Source organism: Phoxinus phoxinus (assembly GCF_949152265.1).
Source record: "Phoxinus phoxinus genome assembly, chromosome: 9".
Taxonomy (NCBI): domain Eukaryota; kingdom Metazoa; phylum Chordata; class Actinopteri; order Cypriniformes; family Leuciscidae; genus Phoxinus; species Phoxinus phoxinus.
Genome location: NC_136884.1, coordinates 11,230,199 through 11,255,547, shown reverse-complemented (window position 1 = coordinate 11,255,547; position 25,349 = coordinate 11,230,199). Strand labels below are relative to the sequence as shown.

At 38.6% G+C, this 25,349-nt stretch overlaps 2 protein-coding genes across 3 annotated transcripts; both read right to left on the bottom strand.

Annotated features, from left to right (window-relative positions):
• Positions 1 to 15: 15 nt before the first annotated feature.
• pmch (pro-melanin-concentrating hormone) lies at positions 16 to 2,956 on the bottom strand (the record flags this gene model as incomplete). The annotated part of the gene is made up of 3 exons (XM_079622936.1): positions 16 to 65; positions 1,455 to 1,623; positions 2,711 to 2,956. The coding sequence occupies 3 exons, from the start codon at positions 2,954 to 2,956 to the stop codon at positions 16 to 18; spliced, it is 465 nt and encodes a 154-aa protein (XP_079479062.1).
• A 6,618-nt stretch (positions 2,957 to 9,574) lies between these two features.
• igf1 (insulin-like growth factor 1) lies at positions 9,575 to 24,604 on the bottom strand. 2 transcript variants are annotated; one of them, XM_079623487.1, is made up of 6 exons: positions 23,862 to 23,876; positions 23,568 to 23,696; positions 22,886 to 23,045; positions 15,015 to 15,196; positions 14,709 to 14,744; positions 9,575 to 13,033 (listed from the first exon to the last, which is right to left on the bottom strand). In XM_079623487.1, the coding sequence occupies exons 3-6, from the start codon at positions 23,037 to 23,039 to the stop codon at positions 12,974 to 12,976; spliced, it is 432 nt and encodes a 143-aa protein (XP_079479613.1). In that variant the 5' UTR covers positions 23,040 to 23,045; positions 23,568 to 23,696; positions 23,862 to 23,876; the 3' UTR covers positions 9,575 to 12,973. The 2 variants fall into 2 exon arrangements, with proteins under 2 accessions (XP_079479613.1, XP_079479612.1); XM_079623486.1 differs by lacking the exons at positions 23,568 to 23,696; positions 23,862 to 23,876 and adding an exon at positions 24,277 to 24,604.
• Positions 24,605 to 25,349: the final 745 nt, after the last annotated feature.

The window sequence follows — 25,349 nt, the reverse complement described above, 5'->3', positions numbered from 1 at the left end:
TCAGCTGCTCTGTTTTCATGTTTTCCAGCAGGGTCTGTATACTCTTCCTATCATGCACCTCAGCACTGTGAAGAGAAAAGGAAGAGCAAAACAAATTTAGTATTACATATAACTGGTAGACAACCTGTTTACTCATGGGTATATTCTCTACTGAAACAAATATTTAAATAACCTAAGCTTGTTTGTTGGTTTGCTAGTTTTAGAGGGGTTTGGAACACTTTTCAGACCAGCTTACACCAGATAAACCCATAAAACCATCTTAGTCTGGCTCTATTTCTGGTAATCTATATTGTTTTTCATAAAGTTATGAATGTCAGGTTTTGCTCTTTACCCATTGGTTTCTAGCTAAAAAAAATTTTTTTAAATTATATTGTAAAATACATTCCATCTATCGTTCATCCGTTTTCCAGGCTACTTGGATGCTTCTCAATACTCAAATTGATATGTGACCTTGAAACTGATTGAACTTGGCCTTGAAGGGCATCTCAATTCTCAAATGGCACCCCAAGGAAGCTTCCTGAGGAGTCATGAGCAAGGATACACGGGGGTACCTTCCCTTGCATCCTAAGGGGGTGGAGCTAAGATGCGTGGAAAGGAAACAAGGATACACAAATGAGAAGCACAAGCTGTCCTACGCTTGTGGCAGGGATGCTGGAGCCTATCTCAGCATCTTTGGGAAACCCTAGATCAGGGTTCCTAATGTCCTTCCTATGAGGCTTGCTTCCCTGAAGAGTTTAGCTCAAACTCTGAAGGCTTTGATTGGCTTGTTCAGGGGTCTTTGATTAGGGTTGGAGCTAAACTCTGTAGGGCTTTGGTCCTCCCCTATAGTTATCCTATTCAAACGCCTGATTCAACTCACCATCTTGTTAGTGGAGACTCCAAGACAGACGGGCTGCATCTGAATTTGCATAATCTCTTGAGTAGGTACTCATTTTGAAGAAGTAATTACTTCTCGGCTGCTAAAATATATCTATATTGTATGAATGCAATTTTGTCGTACTACATTCATCATGTTGCCCTTATCACGTGACCTACCAGCGTCAGTTGTCATTCACAAATACTCTCCTGTGGCCTCGGGGGATAGTAAAGTGTCCATCATATGCACATTTCAGAATTTAGCGAAAGTAGGTCATCCTTGCCTTTAAGTGGTTTTGACTCCAAGACTTCAGATTAATGTGTCAGATAAGAGAGACATAAAACATGTGCAGTGTTGGGGGTACTTCAGGACAAGGGTTGGGAACCACTGCCCTAGATGGATGGCCAGTCCATCACCAGGTGAAACTATTTTTTTTCTCTCTCTTTAAAAATCATATACAGAGTAGACAATTATTTAAAAACGTAAGAATTTTTTTCAAAAGCACTTTCATACTATTCAATTTCAGACTACTTTCATGGCTAGGTAAGAATATCTCACCAGTGGAGAGGATGAAGATAAGAAACTTGGCAGTGCTTACTGTCTATGTCCCTCCTGCCCACAGGAATGACATCATCCACGCTACGTTCCTCATCCCTGATGTTGAATCCATCCAGAGCATGATCCGTCCCACGTGGCGACAGTACAGGGAAGTTTCTCGAAAAGGCAAGGTTTGGTTCCCTCCCAGGAGACCCTTTTATTCCTGTGTCCTGATGGAAAAGGGAAATGCATTTAAAAAACACACAAATCTGAACGTGGGACATCCACTTGAACAGAAGCAGCCTAACTTAAAACACTGCTCCCTCTACAGGCATTTTTTTCCTGGAGAATAAAAGTCTGAAACCACACATGGAGATGTTTAAGTTAATTTGAACAACACACGCCCAAGGGCAGCCTCAAGATCTCCATAACTGCTCCCAAACTACTGGAGCAAATCCAGTGCATGGAGCCCCACATGGAAGAAATGTCAAATTGCGACAAAGTTTCCCATGCCTCGCTTAGCCAATTTTCACAATATCACCATGGGCCCTTTTATCCATAGATTCCATTTCCCCTCTTGTGACCGTGTCCTTCCCATAGTCCTCTCTGACTGTTCCATTACTGCACTGATAATTGTAGCAATGTGAGGACGATTCAACCTTGAATTGTGAAAGCTCTGTTAGATACCCATAAAAAGGCCACCTTACCCCTATGATGCCAGCAACATCGAATTGGTATGATTTCTTAAAGGTAAATCATTGCTTTAAATGGACTGAAACCAAACCTGTAAAGTGCATGTAAATGTACAAGTGTTGGCAAATACAATCTTGAAGAAAAAAAAAAGAACTTGCAATTTTCACTTGTTTCACAGACAAGGTTTGAGCCTAGTCCCCAACTAAAATGCATGTTTGAGGTGTTTTAACTGAAAGCAACTTGTACTGACATATCTTAAAATGTCAGTACCATTGTTTTGTCTCAAGATGCACACCAGTAAAGTTTTTTTTTTCTTCTAAGGCATGTTTATAATTGAACTAAGGCCTAATCCTTGACTTAATCTAAGCCCTGTCCGTGAAACCAGACCTTTGTTTGTCAACTCAACTTGATCTTTATTTATATCACACATTTAAAAACAACAGGGGTTTAACCAAAATGCTTTAACCTGCACATAACTGACCCCTAAAATCTTATATCTATTTTTAAAAGTTAGTCAAAAGCTAAGGAATAAAAAAAAATTCAAAGCAGATTTTAAAATGTTAAGCGACAAGGCTGGTCTGCCGTGAAACAAATTGAACATTAACTTGACATGCAAACACTTACAGCAAGTATGAAGATGCGTTTTGTCCCGTCTTCATCCACCAGTCTGCCTTCTATGATGGGGTGTCTTCTGAAGGTGAGCTGCCCAGGTCCCATTTCACTTATATCATCTTCTCCTGCTATCGATGCCCGTCTATCTTGGTCTGTGCGCTCTTCATCCATCGTAACTTTGGGAAGAGCCATTGTTGAGTGAGTATTCAACTCAACTAAAAGTGCAAATGCAAACACGAGCATGTAGGAAGATCCCATGATCGATGATGATGGTTGTTTTGCTCGCAGGAACCTGACTTTGCACTCGCATGTCCTCTAAGAAGCAAATGTGTGCTTTTATAGTGTCTGATGATGATGAGTTGGCCATTTCGATCTATTATTTGAGGTATTGATGACTTCCATGGCTCTTCTTTGGTGAAAGTGGTTCACCTTGACATCAAGAGGTTGATGACCATCCACAGGGAAGATACTACGAGGATTATCTTTTTAATGTTTGTTTTTTTTCTAAAAGACCCCACTGTGACTTTATAAAAGGCCAAATAACATTTCATTGTAAATCTGAAGAAAAGGGCATCCCCTTCCACTATGACTTTTGCACCCCTACCATACTTTGTTCTTCAAGCTCATGCAGTGGGTCAGAGGTTGTGCACTGCGGTCACATTTTGTATAATATCTAAAAGCACTGCTACAAACATTTACAATATGAAAGAAATGAGCCTCAAAGAAGGGAGAATGCCTGTTGAGACATCATCATCCATCAGATATTTCCAATTCCCTTGGTGCCGCCTCCTCATGGTATGGTCTAATATCTTCCTGTCCTTTTTTTGTTTGTAGGTCAGTGCTGGATTATATGTAATTTCATCATAGGTAGAACTTTGACCTCTCTATGAAAGGAGGCTTATATTGGTGGCCTTCTTCAAAGGACCAATTTACTGAGAGAGACATTCGGAAGAACGATGTGAGAGGTAGGTTGGTGTTAGGATCCCTTAGATGTCCACTGTTCAATCCTAGATTCAAGACATTATCTTTCAATAAGAAAGGCATAATAATGGCAACAACCCTGATATCCCCCCTTCTAAATTACAAATGTAAAATGTTTCTCTATCCGGGATTAAAAGTGGTTTACAACGACAATAACACTAGGTTAGCGACGTTTCACCAGCAAAAAAGGTCCATTGTCAATAGTCATAGTGCATGAAGCACTACTCACACAGAAGTCACTTTCATTAAAACCAAGCAGCTTTCTGTTGGTCAATGCAGTGAATTTGCTTGGGATAAAAACTTGCGAAATATGCATGTGAAAATGTTTCGCCCTCACAGATCGTGCAGATTTCCATTGAACTAACTGCTTTTCGCCTGCAAAATTTCAGACACCGCTTGAGACTTCTCCTTCTATCTTTTTGATTGACTCATTAAAAGAAACGACTCACAAGAGTCATTTGCTCATGAAAAGATCATCAGGGCTCATTCAAGCTGTAATGGCACCTCACAAGATGGTAGCTATCTGAAGAAACCACATTTGGACGCACACAATCTTTTTTTGTCACTTTAGTTGTTTTAGTCACAGCCTAGAGTGCTATAGGGTATTTCATGAGAAATCAGAAGTGTTTGCATTGCTCTCCAAGGCTCCTCTTCAGTTCTTATGAAAACATAAGGGCTTTCCTTATTAATATCATGGAGGCTGTTGCACATGCAAGAAGAAATGGGACATGAATAATAGTTATTGAACTCAGCTGAAGTGATTTTACTTGGAACACTCAGCCTTTATTTAGTGAGTATTTGTGTTGGAGTGAGAGAGCCTCTACTGAAGGACTCAACTGGTCTATGGAGACACTGCTGTTCCAGCAAGAGTACAACTGAACTTCATAGTTTGACGCTCTGTTATTCTAACCTCTCTTTCTCTGTTGCCACTCCACTTTCTGATGTGTCTCACCATTCAGAGCTACCTCTTCCCACCTTTGATTGCCCTCACAACAATAATCTAATGTTCTGATGTGCAATTTCATGCTAACATTCGTAGATCTCCTTTCATGCCTCAATTGCCACCATGCTGAAACACGGTGTTCATTTGTGGTCTACCTTTATTATTTTGCCAGGTTTTTGAACCTTCGACCTCAGCGTAACTGAAATGTTAGCTACAGTCAGAGTTGACTAGATAGATACTGCTTTATTGATGTACCAGTGAGCTTCAACAAAGTTACAAAGGTTTTATTAGACCTATGTAGATTTGTTGGTTAGACGTGATTGAAGTTCAGACTGACAGTATTTTAATAAAACTGGTGATTGTGTGATATGTTTAACTCCACAAGTCCTTTCCATCTCTCTCTTGACATTTTAATCTTGATTGATTGTTTGATTGATTTGAGATGTAATCTCTATTAAATACATTATGTAGAGTGATTCAGTCAGGATTAATGTTGGCAAAAAGTTGTGTGAATTATAATGAAAGTGATAATGTATGAGTGTTTTAATTTCATTTTATTTTCTTCAGTAATTGACTGAACTTTGCGGAGTAATTATTTCAACATCAACAAGAAGATTTTAGTTTAAAATGTATATTTTAGGTGCTGTGACTGGTTTCCCCCATCCCTAGTTTAATAGTTTAAAATAGTTTTAGATGGCATTTAGCACATCAAACTGCGGGACATGTCAGCTTTCTAAAAGTATTATGTCCGCTATCCAATTTCGTACTACTGCAAAAGCTCTCTGCATTTTGTAGTATGTCTGGGAGTACAGACTGACTGGGACTTTTGATTTGCTCCTTTGCAAATCTATCCTTTTGCCGCAAAACTGGAGACTTGAACATCCTGTAATTTAAGTGTTGCACTCTAATGGAAATCCATTTGTGTCCTCTGAATATTTTGCATGGGAATTACCAGAGGTGACACAAGATATATAATGACATCAGAATTTTGGCTATTTTTTCCTGTAACACAGAATAACACTTTTGGCCCTGGATTCCGCCACGGCCCCATCTCGCCCCATCTCTCACCTCATGGTCTTTGCCATTGATGGATCAGGTATCCACTCCAGAATTGGCAGCCGAAATACCCAGTAATGGAAAAGAGAGAGTGGTCTGAATGACAGTTTTTTTTTTTTCATGTGGGATAAAGTTACGTACAATTATGGCCGCTGACTCAAAGATATTCCACTCATTGCCGGTTTGAATTAAAAATCACATGTGGATGCTTCTCTTTTGAGGAAAAGCATTAATTCTTCAAGAGAACTGGAGCTGTGTGATGAGTTTAAATAATGCAACAACAAAAAAAAACTGTGGAAATGGACTGAAAGATTTAAGCAGTGGGACCGATGAACCAAGCACTTTGTCAGGGAGCATCTCATGGGAACATTTAGTTCCTTTGCTTCTCATATCAGGGGGCACTGCTGTAAAGTGGTCAAATGCGTCTTGTGGTCAACGGGGACACTTGACTTGATGACATCAGCAGTATCATCGCCATATTTCCCAACGGATGCCAAAAAGACCACTCTGTCCTATTTTGTTACGTACGTCTTCACAAACCATACATTTTCATTTTCCGAAGACGTTAAAAAGTGCCTTTTGATCATCCTTTGGGAAACCAGGAGAATTTACGGTCACGATTCCAAGATGCTCTCCCCATTGATCGTATTACCAGATTATTTTCTTTACTCGTCTGTTGTTTGGTGGTGTAGTAAATGATGGGTTCAGGGCTGGAGGGGCCAATGGGGGCTCAAGCGGGACCATGGTGGACCGAGATGGGGTTGGCTTCTTTGTTGCCCAGAGAACAGACCATGGTTTCCAGGAACAATGCAGCTGATGAGAAACTCTCCAAGGAAAATATGTGTCTGACATCATGGGTTCTTAAAGCTCGCAGCTGAGCCAACACTCTCTTGCCACAATCAGCTCCCAGTGAATTTCCACTGCTGACGGAGGGAGCGATCTAGAGGTAGAGGGTGAAAGGGAGTGTGTAGGGGTGTGGATGTCGCCTGCTACCTCGTGTATACGTGTAGTGTTGTATGATGACTGGAGACCGATGAAGAGTTTGGTTTTGATTATCAGTGGACTTAATTCTGTGGCATTACTCGTATATGAAACGGCTTTTGCAATGCTTTTAAATTTAGTGATGCAATACATGCAGCATGAAACGATGTAAGGTGGGACTTAATTTTATCCATCAGGATTGGATTGTGTACAGTGGGCTGTGAAAAGTAGGTGTGTCATTTTGGGCCACAAGTGGAACCAAACGGAATTTTGATTGTTAGACCATTGGAGTTTTTTTGAGATCCACTTGTTGAAAAGCAATTTCAAAGGCAGAGAAAGTTTGTATTTATTTGTTATTTTAGTATTATTTATGTACTATCATAGCATTTATTAATATTTTGAATTAGTATTTTAATATTTTCATTTGTCATTTTTAAATGATTTTTGTAATTTTTATTAGTTTTTCTTTCCATTTTCTATTCAGATTAAATTTTTATTTATTTAAGTTTTAGTGGTTTTAGGACTTAAATGGAAATTAAAATTGTCGCCTACTGAAAAAAATGTTTAAGCAGCTTTATTTCACTTAACGAAAACTATTTTAGTTTTAGTTAGCAATAACAACACTGGTATTAAGAAAGTAAATTGGGTTGATTTTAATGTTATGTTGTCTTTTTAAATGCCAGGATATGTGTTATGTACTGCAAATAAACATACAGGAAGACGCCATGGACAAATATGGGAGAATTGCTGTTATTTCTGGACTTCAATACCACCGCATTTATACATTGTACTAGTATGTTTTACCAGGGCAAGTTATGCTGTATGACTTTCGATAACACAACAGAACATCTGTTTTCCTTGTATTCATCCTCCTTTCATCATCTGCAAAGCTGTGTTTGCTAGAAAGTGTTACAGCTTGTGCTTAATTGTGGAACTGGCATTCTGTCACTTACAGTATGTATTTGTCATCAAAACAACACAAAGCAGTCAAGTTCTACACAACTGAATCTGATTATTATTTCTGAACACATGGTGTTTGGAATGAATGCTTTTCATCAATAGCTGTTCAAGCTCATATTATAAAGTTGCCAGATGTTGCAGTGCACCTGCAAGGTGAGGAAAAGAGAGGAAAAACTGTCAAGACTGTTTAAATAGTTGCTGCTTCCTTCAAAATAAATCAATAATTTATTTTTGCAAATCTTCATGCACCAGCCATTCCAGCAGGCTAACCGATGCTTTGTATCCAGTGAAAAAAAAAAGAAGCTTTTTCAGCCATTAAATCTATTTCTTCAGAAACTACTGTGGGGAAGTTTGGGAATGAGAGAAAGAATTTTATTAGACCACAAGGTCATTGAAAAGACAATAGCACACGTAAGTTGAATGAGCTCGAAGCTTCAGTTTCAGGGTTAGGTCCAGGAACCGTGTCCTTAGATGCACTCGGCACTCTGAGAGCTACAGTAGGCCTGCTCTGGGGGAAATACACAAGCTTGCTTTTTTTGCTAGAATCCCTCTGAACTTGACCAGCAGATGGGAAGCTGCTGCCTTCAAACAGCTGTCTTTGGATACCATTGCTGGATGGCATAATGGTGGTACTGGCATGTTGTTCGCGTGAGAAGTGTACATTGCTGTTGTCATAATAGACTACTAGAATGTCATTGGAACATTGCAAGATTTAATAGGATTAAAAGTGTTTTCATGGAGTGTGGTTTGGACGTGCAGTATACTGATTGTTTATGTTCTTGGCTGACTTTTCTGCACAATCCTATTGTATTGCTTTAAAAAAGAGAGATCAATATACTGTAGCAAATACATAATTTGTTGACTTCTTTTATTGTACTTACTTTTATGACATTTTGGAGACCTGGTCACCATTTAGCTTCACCATATTGAAAAGAGTACTGCACACATTCTGTTGGGTTTGAAACGGCATCAGGTTGAGTAAATAATTGAACTTTCCCTTTAACAAAAGTGTAAAATTACAAGCAATTAGCAGATACATTTGTAATGTATTTTTTCTGCAAGTTGGAGGTAGCATAGACCAAGTCAGGTTTGGATAATCTATTACAATTCTAGAAAGGTTATACACTGGTTTCTCTGGTTTTGCAGAGAATCCAGAACAATTTGCAGACTGTAATTTGTCTAATTGGGCATAATAATTGATCTGGTATTACAAGGAAAAATGGATGAAATAAAGATTCAAAATAACATTGAGACAACGCCTGCCAGCCGCCTGCTCCACATTTCAAATTATGTCTGCTGAACATAAGCCAGGTGGCCAATTTATTTATTAAAAGGCTTGATTGTTCCACTATATATCCATTAAAAAGTGCTGACAGCAACCAAGAAGCTTTGTCCCGTCACTGAGTACCTCCTAGAAAGAGCTGAATGTGCAGCCGTCTTGTCAGTACAGCCACTGCCTGATTTGTTTGTCTTGGCGGAACTTCATATTTTAGAAAGTATCACTTTGTCATGCGGCAAATGTGCAGTTTTAGGGCATTAATGTACGATTTGGCAAATGGTACACCTTTATCACTTTTTTAGTATCCGAGGTGCTTTGCAAGGGGCAAGAACACTCCTTTCTTTGCTTGAAATACTTTTTGAAATTAAAATTTTTGGAGCTTCATTTGTGTTCGATTTGAGTTTTAAAAAAGAGTTTTTCTCTTCTGGGAAAACAAGCTAAAAAATGTATGACTCATCCTGCACTAACAGACTTTTTGTCCAATCAAATGCTCTCTATAAGGAAAAGCCCATCCACCCTGAAACTGGCCAGCAAGCAGCAAATCTTCATTTGTGGCTTTTATGTAACTAACATTTATTGACTATTCAAGTCCTGCTTAGACTTCCTGTTTCGTAAGGAAATGCAAATGTATAGTTTCTGTCATTATAATCACTCTGAGACTTCAGGTATTGACAAGTGGTTTATTCAGCAGGAATGGTGAACAATCTGTCAGTATTTTCATATTTTATACAGAAAGCAATTGAGCACCAGTAATGAAAAAAAAAAAAAAAATGCTTTAATGATCAATGCCCAGAATCCTCTAATATTTGTCATTCCATACAGTTTCTGTCTCTGGATTTATGTAGACATGTTCTAATGAAAACTATCAAACACAAGCAAAGTGGCGCAAATCGCCGCAGCAGTCTTAAATCCTCCATTTAATTTATGAGGAAACAGAACCACTTCAAAAAATAAGCATGATATTTCTGTAACAATATGTTCCTTAATGTGTCTAATTATAGATTCAAGAAGTTTCTTCAGTGCTGCCCATGATATTAGCTACAAAGCTATAACCAACAAACCAAAGTCTTTGGTATTTCGTGAGGACCTTTTGCCGGAGGTCTATTACAATCAGATAACTTGTGCACATTACATCGATATTCTGGGTGACTATTGCATATGATTCTACATTGTTCTATTGTTTCTTAATGCTGATTGAAAAGATATGCACACTTTTAAAACAAAAAACGCCCAGTTCAAAAGTACAAACACTTTAAGACACAGATTTAGGTTGTCAAAAAAATAGATCTTCTTTTTGAACATGGCATCCATCTTGTGTACATTGAAGATGATTTATCTTCAGATGGATAATGTGCTGTTATTTAAAACATAACCTTTCTTCATTACACTGGTGTAATTTGAATAATTTTGGTGCAATTTTCCCATTAAACCTCCTTAGGCATATCGATAAGTAAAAACACAGGCAGGTGAAAAGAAAACCAACGGTCCTGAATGGGCTCGTACAGTGTTAGCCAAATTACACTGTTGCTAGCTGGTTGAACTGTACTGTAACTCTATTATTACTCAAGGGGAGAGTCTCTGTATTACACTGAAGACAGTTTTGCCCCATTTCCTTGCCAGTTACAAATACTTAAGTTGTAGAATCAGTGCCAGGATGTCAAAATGTGGTGCGCAGGATGTAGTGCGCATGAAAAGCTACATTGTGATGGTCAAAATCTTGGTAATGTTGGAGATTTGCAGTTCACAGTACTCTGTCAAGTTATTTGGCATAGGGACATTATGTTTCAAAAATATGAATAATTTAAAAATCGTAGAGAAAACAAAAACAGCAATTAACCATCTCGGGCCACATTTTTCTTTTTTCCATGCATTCACAGCGCTCACAAAAATACTTTCTCTCGCTTACACTGTTACCTTATTGAAATAGCTTAAAAATAAAAGAATATTATTACAATGGTGGCCACAAGGCTGTGCAAAAGGGAAGACATCCAACATTGAGCTTCTCAAGCCGTCACCTATGTTTTCAGCCAACCCCTGCAAGTAACAAACTACAAAATAGCACCATTATACAGTGGGTTGATCTTTTATATGGTTCCGCTATATAACGCCATCACATACGATTATGGTTAGAGAATGCAAAGGTTAATATAGGTTGAATATAGATACAGAGTAAACAGTGTGGGTTGACATGATCCGATGGGTTCAGAAAAGAGGAAAACACCATGCAGAGGGACTGTGGAAACACACCGCGACCCCTCTGACAGCCACTTAAAGTGGTGTGTGTAGGGATAGTTCACCCAAAAACACAAATTCTGAATATTTGCTCAAACTGATTTTTGCAGTATAATGATAGAGTGACCCTGTCTATGGAGTGCAACAGCGCCTGCTCACTTTCTCAGCGGCGTTGGTTCCGGAAGTATTTTTCCCAGTCATTTCTCCCGTAGGGATTTCAAAAAAAGTTTTTGTTAAAGCGTTATAAGTCATTAACCAAGCCAACCAGCTACGAGGTAAATCATAACACTACAAACTTAGATGTGAAGCAAAAAAAGTATTTGAAAATCGGCCTTTGTGTACTTAACAGTAGTGTATTGAGGGAAAGAACTCCTGAAAGATTCCTGAAGCATTGCGAACAGTATAATCAAATACAAATTTTTGAAATTAATATATATATATATATATATATATATATATATATATATATATATATATATATATATATATATATATATACATAAACAATATATTTTAAGTTTATTGCAAAATATGCATTTATACCGAAATAATCAAATATTTTGAGTGTAGGGAGACTCGATTATGTCATTCGCAGTGCTTCATGGGAGTGGGCGGGGCTAAAGAGATCTTTTGGCACTTATTCTTACTCTCTGATTGGATCATTCCAATCATTTCCCTAAATATTATATTGGTAGTTAACCCATGAGAGGGTAATGCAAAACGAGTATAAAGAATTACATAATTTAACTTTTTGGGTGAAATATCCCTTTAATACAGCTAGTGAGTTGCAGTCCGGCTCATGTCACCAGTCTTTCACTATAAAGATGCAAACCTGCAACTTCCTTGATGAAAAGTAGTTGCTTAACCATATTATGTTCTTATTGATGATCATACCTTACAATTGCTAGTAATTTTTATGTTTCTGTTGTCTTCCCTCTGTCTTTCCTGTGAGTGCTGATACACTGGTGTAAATGCATGCGGATAACTGTTCGAGTGAATGGCTTTCACCTCCCATTTTCTAATGAAGGTAAACCATGCAGTTAAAATTATTTTAAAAAAGAAGCAAAGATCCCTCACACACAATAATAAAAAAAACACACACAAGGTGTTTTGCAGGATGTAGGTCATGTTCTATCATTCCTAAATGTGTTCTCTAGTCTAGAGCACCTCAGCACATCTGCATAAGGCTTTTGTATAATCCCTCTTGATCTGGTCTTGCACAATGCATCAAATAAGAAAAGAGTGATTTGTATTTTAAACGTCATCTTTCTAAGTTCAAATTTGCAGGGGTTTCATCTGGTATAAACTGTCTAGACAGCCTTTGTTGTCAAAACTGTCCGCGCATAAAGGCAGCACGTTTGCCTGCAAAACATTTTTTGGGAGATAAACATTTTAGAGCTTTCTTCCACTAGATCCAGATTGTGATAAGAATAAGTACCGGTAACTCAATGTGTGTGGGGCATCAGTCACCTATTACTTCTGTTCCAGTGGCCATCCATCAGAATTCAGTGGAATATAGACCTTTAATAGGTGCTGTGAACTAGAGTAGGCCCAGTATTTGGGCTCTGACACATTTTTTCCGGCATCCATTATGTGCAACCGTTCACACGAGGAGGACAAACAGTTATCATTTGACTCTTTATAGCAGCTAATTTAGTATTTTCCCCCAGTATAGAATGGTGCAGTGCATGGAAATCATCAGATATTCAGTAATTCTTTTTTTTCTTTTTTCTTTTTTTTTACAGTGGAGCATGTCCCTGGAAGACCAGTCTTTCTTTCATCCCCTGTTTTCCACTGTCCAACAGTTTCGCTTGTCTCTCTTAGCCGTTCCCCCCGCTGTCCTCTACATGCGATAGTTTCTGCCCCCTGTGTTTCCTCGGCTTGAGTTCTTCTGATGAACCTCCTGAAAATAAGAAAGAGAAAGGCAGTAAATGTCGGTCCAGATGATGAGAAGTAACGCAAAAAGCCGAACCAAGGAGAGCAGAGCGGCTGTCGCTGCCCGTAACAACACAGCTGTTTGGTGAACGTAGTGTTATTTCATAATGCCGAGGAAATCTACTGTCAAAGCAACACATCAAAGGTTTCACCGCAGCAAGATTAATAAGTGTAATTCACGAAAGCTAAGCTGGGAATGAAACCGCATGCAGGGAGTGGAGGAGAAAGGCCGGCATGAGGGTCCAGACTCTGAACTCAGCGTGCAGACTTCTAAGGTGACCTTAGACTCTGCTTCCAGCGCATTACGTATGGGTGCAGAAATATGTCTGCGGAGAGCGTATGCAGGTCTACCACAAAAACCACTTAGGCAGTTCACTTGCTAATGGTTTTCTTTTTCGAGAGAGGACGACTGAGAGCACTTAAAAGGATGGCCCACATTTGGGCAGCGGGGGTGAGGGAAGAGCTGCTTTTTCCTTAGAATGTATCGTAGCACAATGTACTGCCATTATTCGCTCTGTTCTGAGATGACGTAAAGGGGCAGCTCACCAAAAAAAAAAAATTCTGTCATCATTTTACCCATTTCAAGACCGTATGACTTTCTTTCTTGAGTGGACCACAAAAAAAGAATCGGTTGCTCTGTTCCGTGCAATTGCAATAAATGGGGACTGGAGCTCTCAAGCTTCAAAATATAACTTATATTTTAGAGGTCCATATAACTTATGTGCTATATTACACATCTTCTGAAGCCATATAATAGCAAAGTTTAAGTCATTATTCACTGATCTTTCGTGCCATGAGCTGGTAACAGCTGGATATCTACAACTGGATCATTGAGTTAATGAGTTGAACTTGAGTACTGTACCAGTCTTGCAGAAAGAATCATTCAGACTGATGTTGTAAACTGGATCAATGGATTTAATTCAAGATCTGACTCAAAATAGTGTGTGTGTGTGTGTGTGTGTGTGTGTGTGTGTGTGTGTGTGTGTGTGTGTGTGTGTGTGTGTGTGTGTGTGTGTGTGTGTGTGTGTGTGTTTGTGTGTGTGTGCGTGCGTGCGTGCGTGTGTGTGTGTGTGTGTGTGTGTGTGTGTGTTTGATTTTAGAGCTAAAAAAATCGTCTTTTGCACTGGAAAAAACTAAATCTTAGTCTTTTTCTTTTTTTTAGTACAAGTATTAAATCAATATACATTTAATTTAAGAGAATTTATGCTTAAAACAAAGTATCGGCCAAATGAAAACCAACTAAATTTGGGTGAAACTGGTATTATTTTTCTTACTCTATTGACAGATATTTTTTCTTGTTTTAAGAAAAAAACCCCACTTCATTTTGATCAGTTTTTCAGAACATAAGACCTGAAATAATATCTTATGTTGTTTTGCTTTTCAAGTAAATATACTTTGATTTTAAGAATGTTTAGATATTTGTACTGGAAAGCAAGACAAATAGACTGCGAACGATCTTTTGCAGTGTGTTTACCACAAAAATAGGAAAGTCATACAGGTTTGCAACAACATTAGGGTGAGTCTATGACAGGGTTTTACAGGCTCAATAAAAATGCACTAAACTTGAATGTTGTTATAATTCAAGCACTCTCATGCCCATACGCAGCACTGTTAATGACGGCTCACTCCCAGGGAAGACTTACCTTACAGGAAGAGTGGCTATGTCCAGGTATAGGTTTCTGCAAGGGAACACAATGAGTACAGTTATGAACTAATATCAACCAAATTAGTCAACTAATTTTGCATCAGCATTATATATATTCATAAATTGTTACTATCTGTCCCAAGGTTTAACAGAAGTGTACGATTGTATCAAATGCTCTTTTGACCCCTTCGCTAAGCCCCACCTCAAAAATGGTGCTGAACAATGGTACAATAATGGTACAAATGACCAAGGAGGTGGAGCTTGGCAAAGGGTCACTTTTGACATCACAAGCATGGCTGCACACCTTTGCTGTCCTGGTGATGTCCGTGTGCCGTTGCGCACGTAGGGATCGTGGAGTTTTGCCGGTTTTCACAGGTGCACAGTACATCTCAAGGCGCCGCAGTTCGCAGCTCTGAAAGCAGCATTCGTCCACAATGCCGCGGTTGTGCGACCGTCTCGAACTAGGCCCATATCCTGTTGGTTTGCCTGTTGGATGCATAGGAATAACATTAAGATATAGCCTTCTGTAAGGCGAGAACATCTGATACACATACGAAAAGCGAAAGCATTCCCGTAAATCTTCGCTGTGAGGGAGGATCTGCACTTAATGGCGCGTTTAAATTCTGTCCTATCTAAGGTACGTTAAATGAAAGCCTGTCATCACATCGAGTTCAAGCCCTTTATCCATTTTATTATTGGCGTGGCACCAGCTCATGAGGAACAATTACAGCCCGCAAGGTCATGCTCCGAAACGCTAAATCTCTAAAACTTTCGGTTGTAACCTGTGGCTAAGAGCCCGGTCATGAGAGCTATAATAGCTTAGTGTAGCAGCCAGAACGTAGCTGTGATTCTTCAGATATATGGACGCGTTAATGACATGAATTTCTTCAGCGTGAAATTTACAGGGTATCACTTTGCACAGAGTGGACCCTTCTTGGCAAGCATCCTTGTTAAATGGAGGTCACACTGACACAAATGTTTAGAATATCACGTTTTGCAGTTTAAAACCTGATATTTTAAACTAGCCCACTGGTTTGGGAGGCCAGGTCCGGGCCCTTGTGGGGGTCAAATCAACCGAAGGAGAAAAATTCCCTGCTCAGCACCACTTATGGGAATAACAATGTTCCTAGTAGACCAGGATGAACCATGAACTTTCCCCGGTGTGCTTGTTAATGTCGCTGCTGAACTAGGTGATAATTACCCATGTGAAAGAACATGAAAATGAAACTGCCTCATGGGTATAAAATTTTGTGTGCTGCAAATGAGGTCAAAGCACTATTTTAAAATGTCCTGACATTATGTTTAACGATGAGGTTGGGCTACTTAACGTGTAGAATTCTGGATTTGGGTTGTCTGATCCCAAACAACGGATGTATGTTAAAGGTAGCACTCAGACACCTGACGAAGTTAGTGTTTCTTTGTCGCCAACTCACGGTGGCCTTAAAAAAATATCCCACTCTCCATTTACAAGTCACCACTTACATGGGGCAATATAGCTCCGATAGGCTTTTCCCAGTTACCAAATGAAATAATAATAATAATTTAATATGGCATTTACAAGAAGGAAATGCCTTTCCCTTTCAGAGTTAATAGCTCTTGGCTTGCAGGGCTGCCAGTGCTGACAAAATGCATTAACTTCTGCTTTGCACTTGCTGCACTCTGACAGTGTTGTTTTGGAAGGAGAGGTGCTCTAATTCTGACAAACATGCATCCCTGCAGACTGCATGACTCTTGGGTGCCGAACATATTGGGGAGAGTAGGGGGCGCTGTTACAATTAAGTTTTCTGTAGGACACTGTTAGTGGTAGAATTGTTTGCACACTCAATTGGACACTTGTTGGCCTTTTTTAGATTTTTAATTAATTTCAATTATTGAGTATAATCAAAAAAATATTATTATTATTTAACATTATTTTGTGTTTTGTGCCTGTAATAATGCCCAGATTATTTTTGAACACCAGGCTTTTGACTTGTACAGTTACAAAGAGTCTCTCATTGTTTGCTATCGTTGCATACATATTGAACTAAATATTACATTTTCCTCTCAGAATCAGGGGTTCTTTTCTATTTGTAGGCCACATAAAACGCAAACACACACACACACAAAAATAATTATCTTGCTGTAAACCAATCTGTCAGGTTTTCACAAGCCAGTAAAATTGCTTTCTGGATGATTTTCCTAATCCCTTTCTAAAGAAAAACCTCCCAAAATGAACATCTTTTCCTCAAAATAGCTCACATATAACCCTTCATGAAATCCACTGAGTGGCGGTCTAACAGGTGCAATAAACAACAAAAGCAGCTCTTATAATGCAGTGTAATCGGTTTAAATAGGTTTTCAGAGATTTGAAATGCTGAATTTTAAGAGGTCAAAGTTTTAATCCGAAAATAAGGTATTATTGTTAGATCAGCCATGATCCAGCACTGGTCTGCAAACCTGTTTTCATCTTTTGTTCTTTTTATCAGTAAGACGAGCAGATGAGTAAGAGTCTTGTATGCGTTTCATTTTTGTCGACAGATTAGGTCATGCATTTATTAAAGATTGTTGCATTGTTGGATAGATTATCTATCGGCTCAGCTGACAGTCTTCCATCCCCTCCCCCAGTAAAACCATCGACCCATTCACAACATTGTGAGAGACCTGTGAGACCTTTGCAAAGCATATCTCCATCACAGTGATTAAGATCAATGTGCCGTCTTTTTCAGTGTTACAAAAGCACAAACGTTTGTGTTCCCACACTTTTGGGTTGACACCTTTGCTTCCAACTCAACAGGCGCATCAGGACGTGTACATTCCAATGAGGAACACCGCTGGAAAGAAGCTGACTTTTATAGCCATGCCATAGTTATTGAAGAACAGGGAGTTCTTGGAGCGGCTGCCATAAGCTGCCTGCATAGTGTCAGGAAGTTTACTGTTCACTGGGGACTATGAAAGCTGCTATAGTCCTGGAAACTACCTCTTTATCAATGGCACCACAAAGAGTTTATAGCAAGATGTAGTTTCCTTCCAATTTTTTTTTTCCTCCTGGCTCTTTTTGCCACTGTTTACTATACAAAGAGATGTTAGCTCTTGCAGGCATTAAGGATTGAATATGAACTGTTTGTGGTGTTTAAAGGTTGTCAACTGCCAAGTAACGTTTTACTGTTTATGTTAAAATGCTTTTAAATGTTCTAACCAGGTTATTGTGCTGATATAGGCCTATTATTGTTGTTGTTATCTTTAAATGGTAGATAAATATTTACTTGTGGTGTTCCCAGTCAAAAAAACGAAAAAATAGCTTATAAACCTTTCGTTATGCTATATTATCACCAAATATCAAATTCAATCTTTGTCAACTTGTTTCCTTTCAATTAGGACAGGTTTTGTATTTATTTTTTAAACTGATTGATCACAGGCTTTATTGATCTGAGACTCATTGTTCTGAGGATAAAGTTGAATTGATCAAAGTCAATGATCTTACAATCTCTGTAAAAAAGAAAGCCTATAATACTCAAAATAGTTTGTTTGTGTACATGAACGTGTGTATGTGTGCGGTGGCGCGAGTGTGCATGTATCCACGCATGCACCGGTCCGAGGCCTTTATCTTTGCAAGTATATGTACAGTAGTGCATATGTGAACATAAACACAAAACCTGTCGTAATTGAAAGAAAACAAGTTGACAAAAATGTTGAATCCAATATTTGGTGATAATATAGAGTAATGAAAGATTGATAAGCTATTTTTTGTAGGCTGGTCATTTTTGACCGGGAACATAAACAGTGCATTTTTTTCATATTTTATTGAATATTGACAAAATTATCCACAAATTCTGCTTTTTTTAACGCAAAAACTGGGGTGGGGTACATAAGCTCAGATCAATGAGGCCTACGATCAATCAGTTCCAAAAATAAATACAAAACCTGACCAAATTAAAAGAAAACAAGTTTGACAAAAGATTGAATCCAATGAATATTTGGTCATAATATAGCATACCAAGAGATTTATAAGCTATTTTTTTCTGAAAGTTGCATTTAAAATCCTCTTGGCTCAAAAATCCAATTCCCATCTATATGTAGTCTTGATGGAAGCTTAGCTTTGGTGAGAAGTCATTTGTTTGTGTCTATTGTAAATCAGACACAGCCAAAGCTTGAATATCAGGCTTTGTGGTTAAAAAACAACAACTTCTTCTCACCCAAAAAGTGCTGGCCCTAGAATAAACAGTGCCCTCTGCAACGTGTTTATGTCCAGGAGAACAACGGGGCAGGAGGGGGCAGGGGGCATCCTGATCATCCTGTAATCCCCTATAATCCGGTGCTGCTCTAGGACAAGAGCCAAGCCTGACTGTGTGCTGTTGATGGGTTCTTCTCTCCAGCTGCTTCAAATATAATGAAACCAGACAAACAAAACTGAAAAGTAGTCCTATCGTTCGTGACAGAACGTCCATTTTCTCTTGCAAACTTTGCTTCTGAGTGGAGGTCACCTGCAATCTTTCATCATTGATTGATTAACAATGCTTAATAATGTTGGAATTATCATATTTGCAAGTTGAGGGCACATAAACACCAATGCCGGTCATCCCAATACGCAAAGTTTTTGATTTTGGTTTCCAACGGTTATGTAAACTTGATTCCGCATTCTGATTTTTTCCTTTTAAGAGGTGTGCTGTCACCCTTCCAATGTAACATACAAATCAGTCAAATCATATAACGTGACTTTTATGATATCAGTGATTGCCCGGCACTGATTAACACCATCAGTTGTGTTTGGCCAGACTTTCTAAGTTGAGTGTCAATTGAATAATTATGGCCAAAAATCCATTGATATTGATCATAATTTTTAATTGTGAGTGTTGGCAGCACAATTTACAGGCATTTTGTGCTCTGTTTATGAAGAATAACATTCAAGCTGCCCAGAAACGCTACTCATTTAGCTGGTTTATTAAGCCACAGGCTTGTGCAATCAAACTACATTTCCCACAATTCTCATGGCAGCACAAAAAATTATACAATACACAGATGAAAGCATCTGTTAACACCTAATGTGCATTATTTGCTTTTTATTTTCTTCCAGTTTCATTAAAAGCTTCCAATGAAACAGTCCAAAATGTGTATTTTACTCCAACCAAAATCACTTGAATGCACAATAGGTCATAATTCGTATGTAGGAACTTCCCGATTTTGAATAAGGCAATCTTCAGCAGAGATTCCCCTGTCATCCAGAGGTGCCAGATCATTGGAGATTCTTACTAATGTGTGAGAGGAGACTTGCACCCACTTCTGGACAAATTGTGATTTTACAGCGTATACTGAGCCAAAACTTTCCACGTTCCCGGTGTGTTTGTGTCTCGGGAATGGGAATGCATCACTGGTACACACTCAGAGGTGCTTTGCTGCAAATGATGACTACACAGTTGATTGACCATGGAGGGAAAGGACAGCTATATGTCAGCACAAACACGTCTGGCCACGAAGTGCCCTTTGTAATAAGCAGGATGATGTGTTCCAGCACTGCCTCACTCGTTCCGGAGTCCCGCTCCTTTCCAATAACCCCTTAGAACTGAAGACAATCTGATGAGACTGCTGCTGAGGCATTTCAACGACAACCGAGGATTTCTGGGTCAGGCTAACAGTTGGAAAAACTGACTACACTGTCAGTTTCTTCTTCTTCTGCGTCTTCCTCTATTCTATGTCTTTAAAAGACCACATTTGGTTTCAATAATAAAAAAATTCCACTAGTAGTATTTCACCTTTATATCAAGATAATAAAATCTGAAGTATTGAAATGTGAGTGGAGTTCCTGCACTGGCAGTGACAAGGGAACTGATGAAATCGCCGCATACTGTGTCACTGAACACTTGCTCCTTAGATGAATCCAGTTTGTTTATGCGTTTGATGCCAATCTGTTAAAAGTACTAATGATGATATCCAGTATAAGAAGTGTTAAAAAGTTGGGGTTGTTGGGGCACACTAAAAATTCCTTTAAGTTTTGTATTACATACTAGGTCAAAGTCAAATGATCTGTATAAAATCGTCTATTTGCTCTTCACCGAATCTGTCACGCTGATGCAATAATTTCACGGAAAGTTCAGATTAGCATAAACGTATTTATTTTGGGGCTCTGTACTGACAAAACAAACACATGTCTATTGACAGCCATGAGCGATCCAGCCAGCTCCTTTGTGACCACTAAAAGCTCAAATGTTGTTGACTGGAAACTTAAAATGTCAACTCTAACTTGAAGTTCAATCTTGCTTCGCTTTAAGTGAATAAAATGTGTCTCCTTAGAATCAGTGGGTTCTGTCCACTTGTCAAAATAATCACTTCGTACGTCCTCATCGGTGGCCTGAGACTCATTTGTTCTCGAGCCATTTGCACATCGTAAATATCTCATCGGGTAATTCAAACAGATAACAATATATGTGGAAAGCTTTAAAACAGCATAGCTGCACAATGTGATGTAACTGGTCTCATTTGGGCAGCTGAAATCAAATGTCATAGACAGGGCAATTGATTTTTCAGAAAACAGAAATAAGTCTAAAATTAGAAACATTTCCTGACCCAGTTACTGCTGCTGAGTGGACATTGCAAAATAGTTATCCAGTTTGAGGTTTTTTTAAGCAACCTGGCCTTAAAAAGATAGTTCACTCAAAAATGGAAGTCATTGCGTCATGTTATTTTGCATTTTTCATGTTGGATGCAAAAAACACCAGCCAGCATGTGACCGACCTTCAACATTGAAATGTGGTTGAAGTTATGTTAGTTGTACAACTATGTAGCATTTTTTTCAATGTTAAAAAGAATGTTTAACGCTAAATGTTGTAAAAAGGTTAACAAACTGCATATAAATCAACACTGAAACAATGTTGCGATATCAATGTTAATGTGAATTGCAAAATCGAAACAAAATTCACAGTAATTCAACATTGATCCATGATGTTGATTCACCCTTGAATAAACATTGAAATGATGGCTATGAAAGTTCTCCCATGTATCATATCTTGATTAGGCTGAAGATGAGATTTTCTGTTAATAACTAATTGTTTTTTGGAGCTTGACAAACAAATCACCGTCCTCGTTCAATGTGTGGAGATGAGCAGTCTACTCTTTCTGCTAAATATCTTATTTTGTGCACCACAAGAAGAAAATCAAAATGGGTTTTGAGTGAGTCATTAAGTAATGACAATCCACAGTTCTGGGTGAAAATCCCTTTAATCGTATAGGAATCAAAATAGATCATCCTGTTAAACAAATTGACCAAGAAATAATATTTAATTTGAATTAATTGCATGCTCAAGATAAAGTCCATAAAGTGTATGAACAAAGTGTAACAGCAAGTCCCATCAAGGTCTAGAACTCTCTCTGCCTTCTGCTGATTGGGACAACTCAAGAGTCAGCAACTCTCATGGGTTGTGGAAAAAAAAGAGATTTAAGTCTAGGATTCAAAATGGTTTTCTTTGGGTCGTCCACTATACTCAGTTGGAAATAAGATGTGCACTACATTCATTTGCCCTGCCTACTCGTGTCTGCCAAATTCCAGCAACCTCATTTTGGGGGCAAAGCAGCTGGCTGATCTTCTTTAAATGTAATACGCAAGCATCAGTCAGAGCATTTCTTTCAGCTGCCTCTTGGCATTGCAACTGCTCACCTTACAACCATCTAAAGTGAAGCAGCATTCATATTACATACATAATGACATGTGTATTTCAGAGTGAAAAGGGATCATTCATTTGTTTCCGCTTTGAGAAAATGGATGTTACATACCAGAATGCATGTGGTTGATGGAATGTTTGAAAAGTGAGGGATTTGTGATGTCAGGTGATTAGGAAAGTCATTTTAGAGGTGGAGCAATGTAATTATATACTTAATATATTTTATATAAATAAAGATTTATATTTAGAATAACATGCACCGATTAATCGTGCAGACCAGAAACTTGCATTGACGTGTAGCCTAGTGTAAATTTAGGGTTTTGTTAACTTTCTGTTCAATATAACAGACAAAAACAGCAAAAAGCAGAAAGGAGGAAACATTTGGGGAAATTGGACAGCAAGACATGAAAACTGATGCTTTTCTTATTTATGAGTAGCGCATTAGTGCATGGAGAAAGAGAGAGAGAGAGAGAGAGAGAGAGAGAGAGAGAGAGAGAGAGAGAGAGAGAGAGAGAGCAGTTGATGAATAAATAAAATGTGCACTTACTGAAATAAAAGCCCCTGTCTCCACACACAAACTGCAGCGTGTCTACAAGCTCCGCCCCGCACAGCGTCTCCGGCCCCGCCTCCAGTGTCGCGGGAGTCAACGCGAGTACGCACAGCACCAGTGAGAGGGTGTGGGTGCACGAGAGACAGCGCATGGTACACTGCATCCCAGAGAGAGAGGAACCAGAAATTCATTAGGTCAATGCACTGAAACATAATTAAAGATAATGTACATTTTTTTGGCCTTTTATCTATATATTTATTGTTTTTATTTTATTTACTGATGTATATTTTCTCGTATTCCTTCTATCTATCTATCTATCTATCTATCTATCTATCTATCTATCTATCTATCTATCTATCTATCTATCTATCTATCTATCTATCTATCTGCACAGATGTTACTATCATCACTCATGTTTCTAAAATCTGCTTTTGCATATCAAATAGCCTGCAGAGACAGGTGCTTGGATATTGAGGATACTAAAAACAACTTCAACTCATTGCTTATAAGAAGAATGTCACACAAAAAACCGATTCAATGTAAACTAAAGTTGAATTGTTCAATGCACCTGTCTATACAGATTGCTACTTTTGCGCTCTTGCCATTAACTAAATATCGTGTCTCCCAATCAGCTTTATAACCCCGTTTCTGTGGTGGCTTTACAAGTCAATTGTCCTACCTCTATCTGCACACAATCTCACTAAAACAGAGCGCGTTATTTCAAGGCACTTCTCCACGAATGCGCGCGGAAACGTCTCCAGCGCGCGCTTTGAAGCGCCTAGTTCTCGCCCGTGCCAATAGGATACTGCTGCTTGAACCCAGTTGTCCGGTAAAAGAAGAAAGCTTTTGTAAACCATGCATTTTTGGATTGCTTGGATAAAAGATTGGAACTGGAAAGCTGCAAAGCCGCCAAACCCAAAGAGGAAGCACTTTACATAATAAAGAGAATATAATGCGCAAACACACAACGCACAAGTAGCTATGCTGCAAAACCTTCTGCCAAAGCCCTGATTCGTGTCAACTCAGCAATATTAACTTTTAAGGGTCGTGATATAGCCTACAAGTTGGTGACTTGTGCACTGCGCAAATGTACTCCCTGGTGCATCGTGATATGACTCACCATACACATCACGCAATCTGTCGTAAGTCTCAAAAGTTTGCCATAATACAGCTGTCAGATCTTTAATGTGAAATACTTTTGCATGCACATGTCTACTGTCATGCAAATTGCGTAAAGATGCAGATTGATCATTTATCCAATTTAAAATTGAGTGCAAAATGTCTTAAAACATCATTCAGTCTATATCAATGGCTATTGCTTCACTGAGAAATCAATAATGGTTAGTCTAAGCTGCCTATTTGCTTTCAAAGGAAATAGGTTAAGTTACCTTAAAGGCATCACACCAATGCCCCTGGAAGAAATGACCGCTAGACATCCCCTTGGGTCTCCAGCAAAAGCCCAGCAAAAATGAACTTGTTTGAAGTCATTAAAAAGCGAGAAAGAGGATGAGATGCGGGCAATGTCACATCTCAATATTCCGAGTTTGTTCCATTGCGCAGGCTCGTTGTGGAGAAGTGAGATTTAGCGAACGGGAGACGGATTTGGAGAGAAAATCCCTCACATTTATCTACATTACAGAGACATTTTCAACAGGAAACAGCTGGGGCAGCATTTGCCTTCTCCTCTTGCTAAGTTACTCATTAAGGATTTTGGGCACCCTGTCAAATAACGTCATCTGTTTCTTAGAATAGGCTTGAATTTGGATCTTTAGGACTTACTAACAGATCAGAAACGATTGCATTGGAGAACGAAAACGAATAGGAGAGTTAGCCTAGAGAAAGTGGTGTGTTTTTAGAAAGAGACAGAAATTGAATTTAGAGTCACTCACATGCGTAATTTGGACGGTGTCTTTTTCATCACTATATTCCCATCAGACATACATGGCAGTGTATGCATTATGCTATACATTTGAAGAGGGTCAACTTTTTTTTAAAGTATTTTCTGTAATCAGATTATTGTCGGGACTCAATTAGATTAGGCTACTAAGCGTTAGCTAAAATATTTAAAAACTAAAAGTTCTTGTTAGGCTATACAGTAGCTACTTATAAAATGTAAATCTAAAAGTGGTAATGGTAGCAGTGGCCTATTTTTGTCTATTTGATTGAATCTGATAATCGTAAAAAGCTCGTGCTTTTTACCGATGATTTCAAGCGAATCTTTTCGCGAACTTTTTTTTATTCTGAAACTGAAAATGCTTCTTCATATCAATCTCATGTGGCTGGCGCACGCACCTGCAATGTCTCACTTAATTTATGCCATTTCCATAACCGATATGCAAAATTGATTGCTTTATTAAATGTCGTTTTATTTTTGCTTCTCGACATATATAGCCTATTATAAATAGATAAATCAACTGCAATAGTTATAAAAAAGATGAATACATTTCGAATATATACTCGC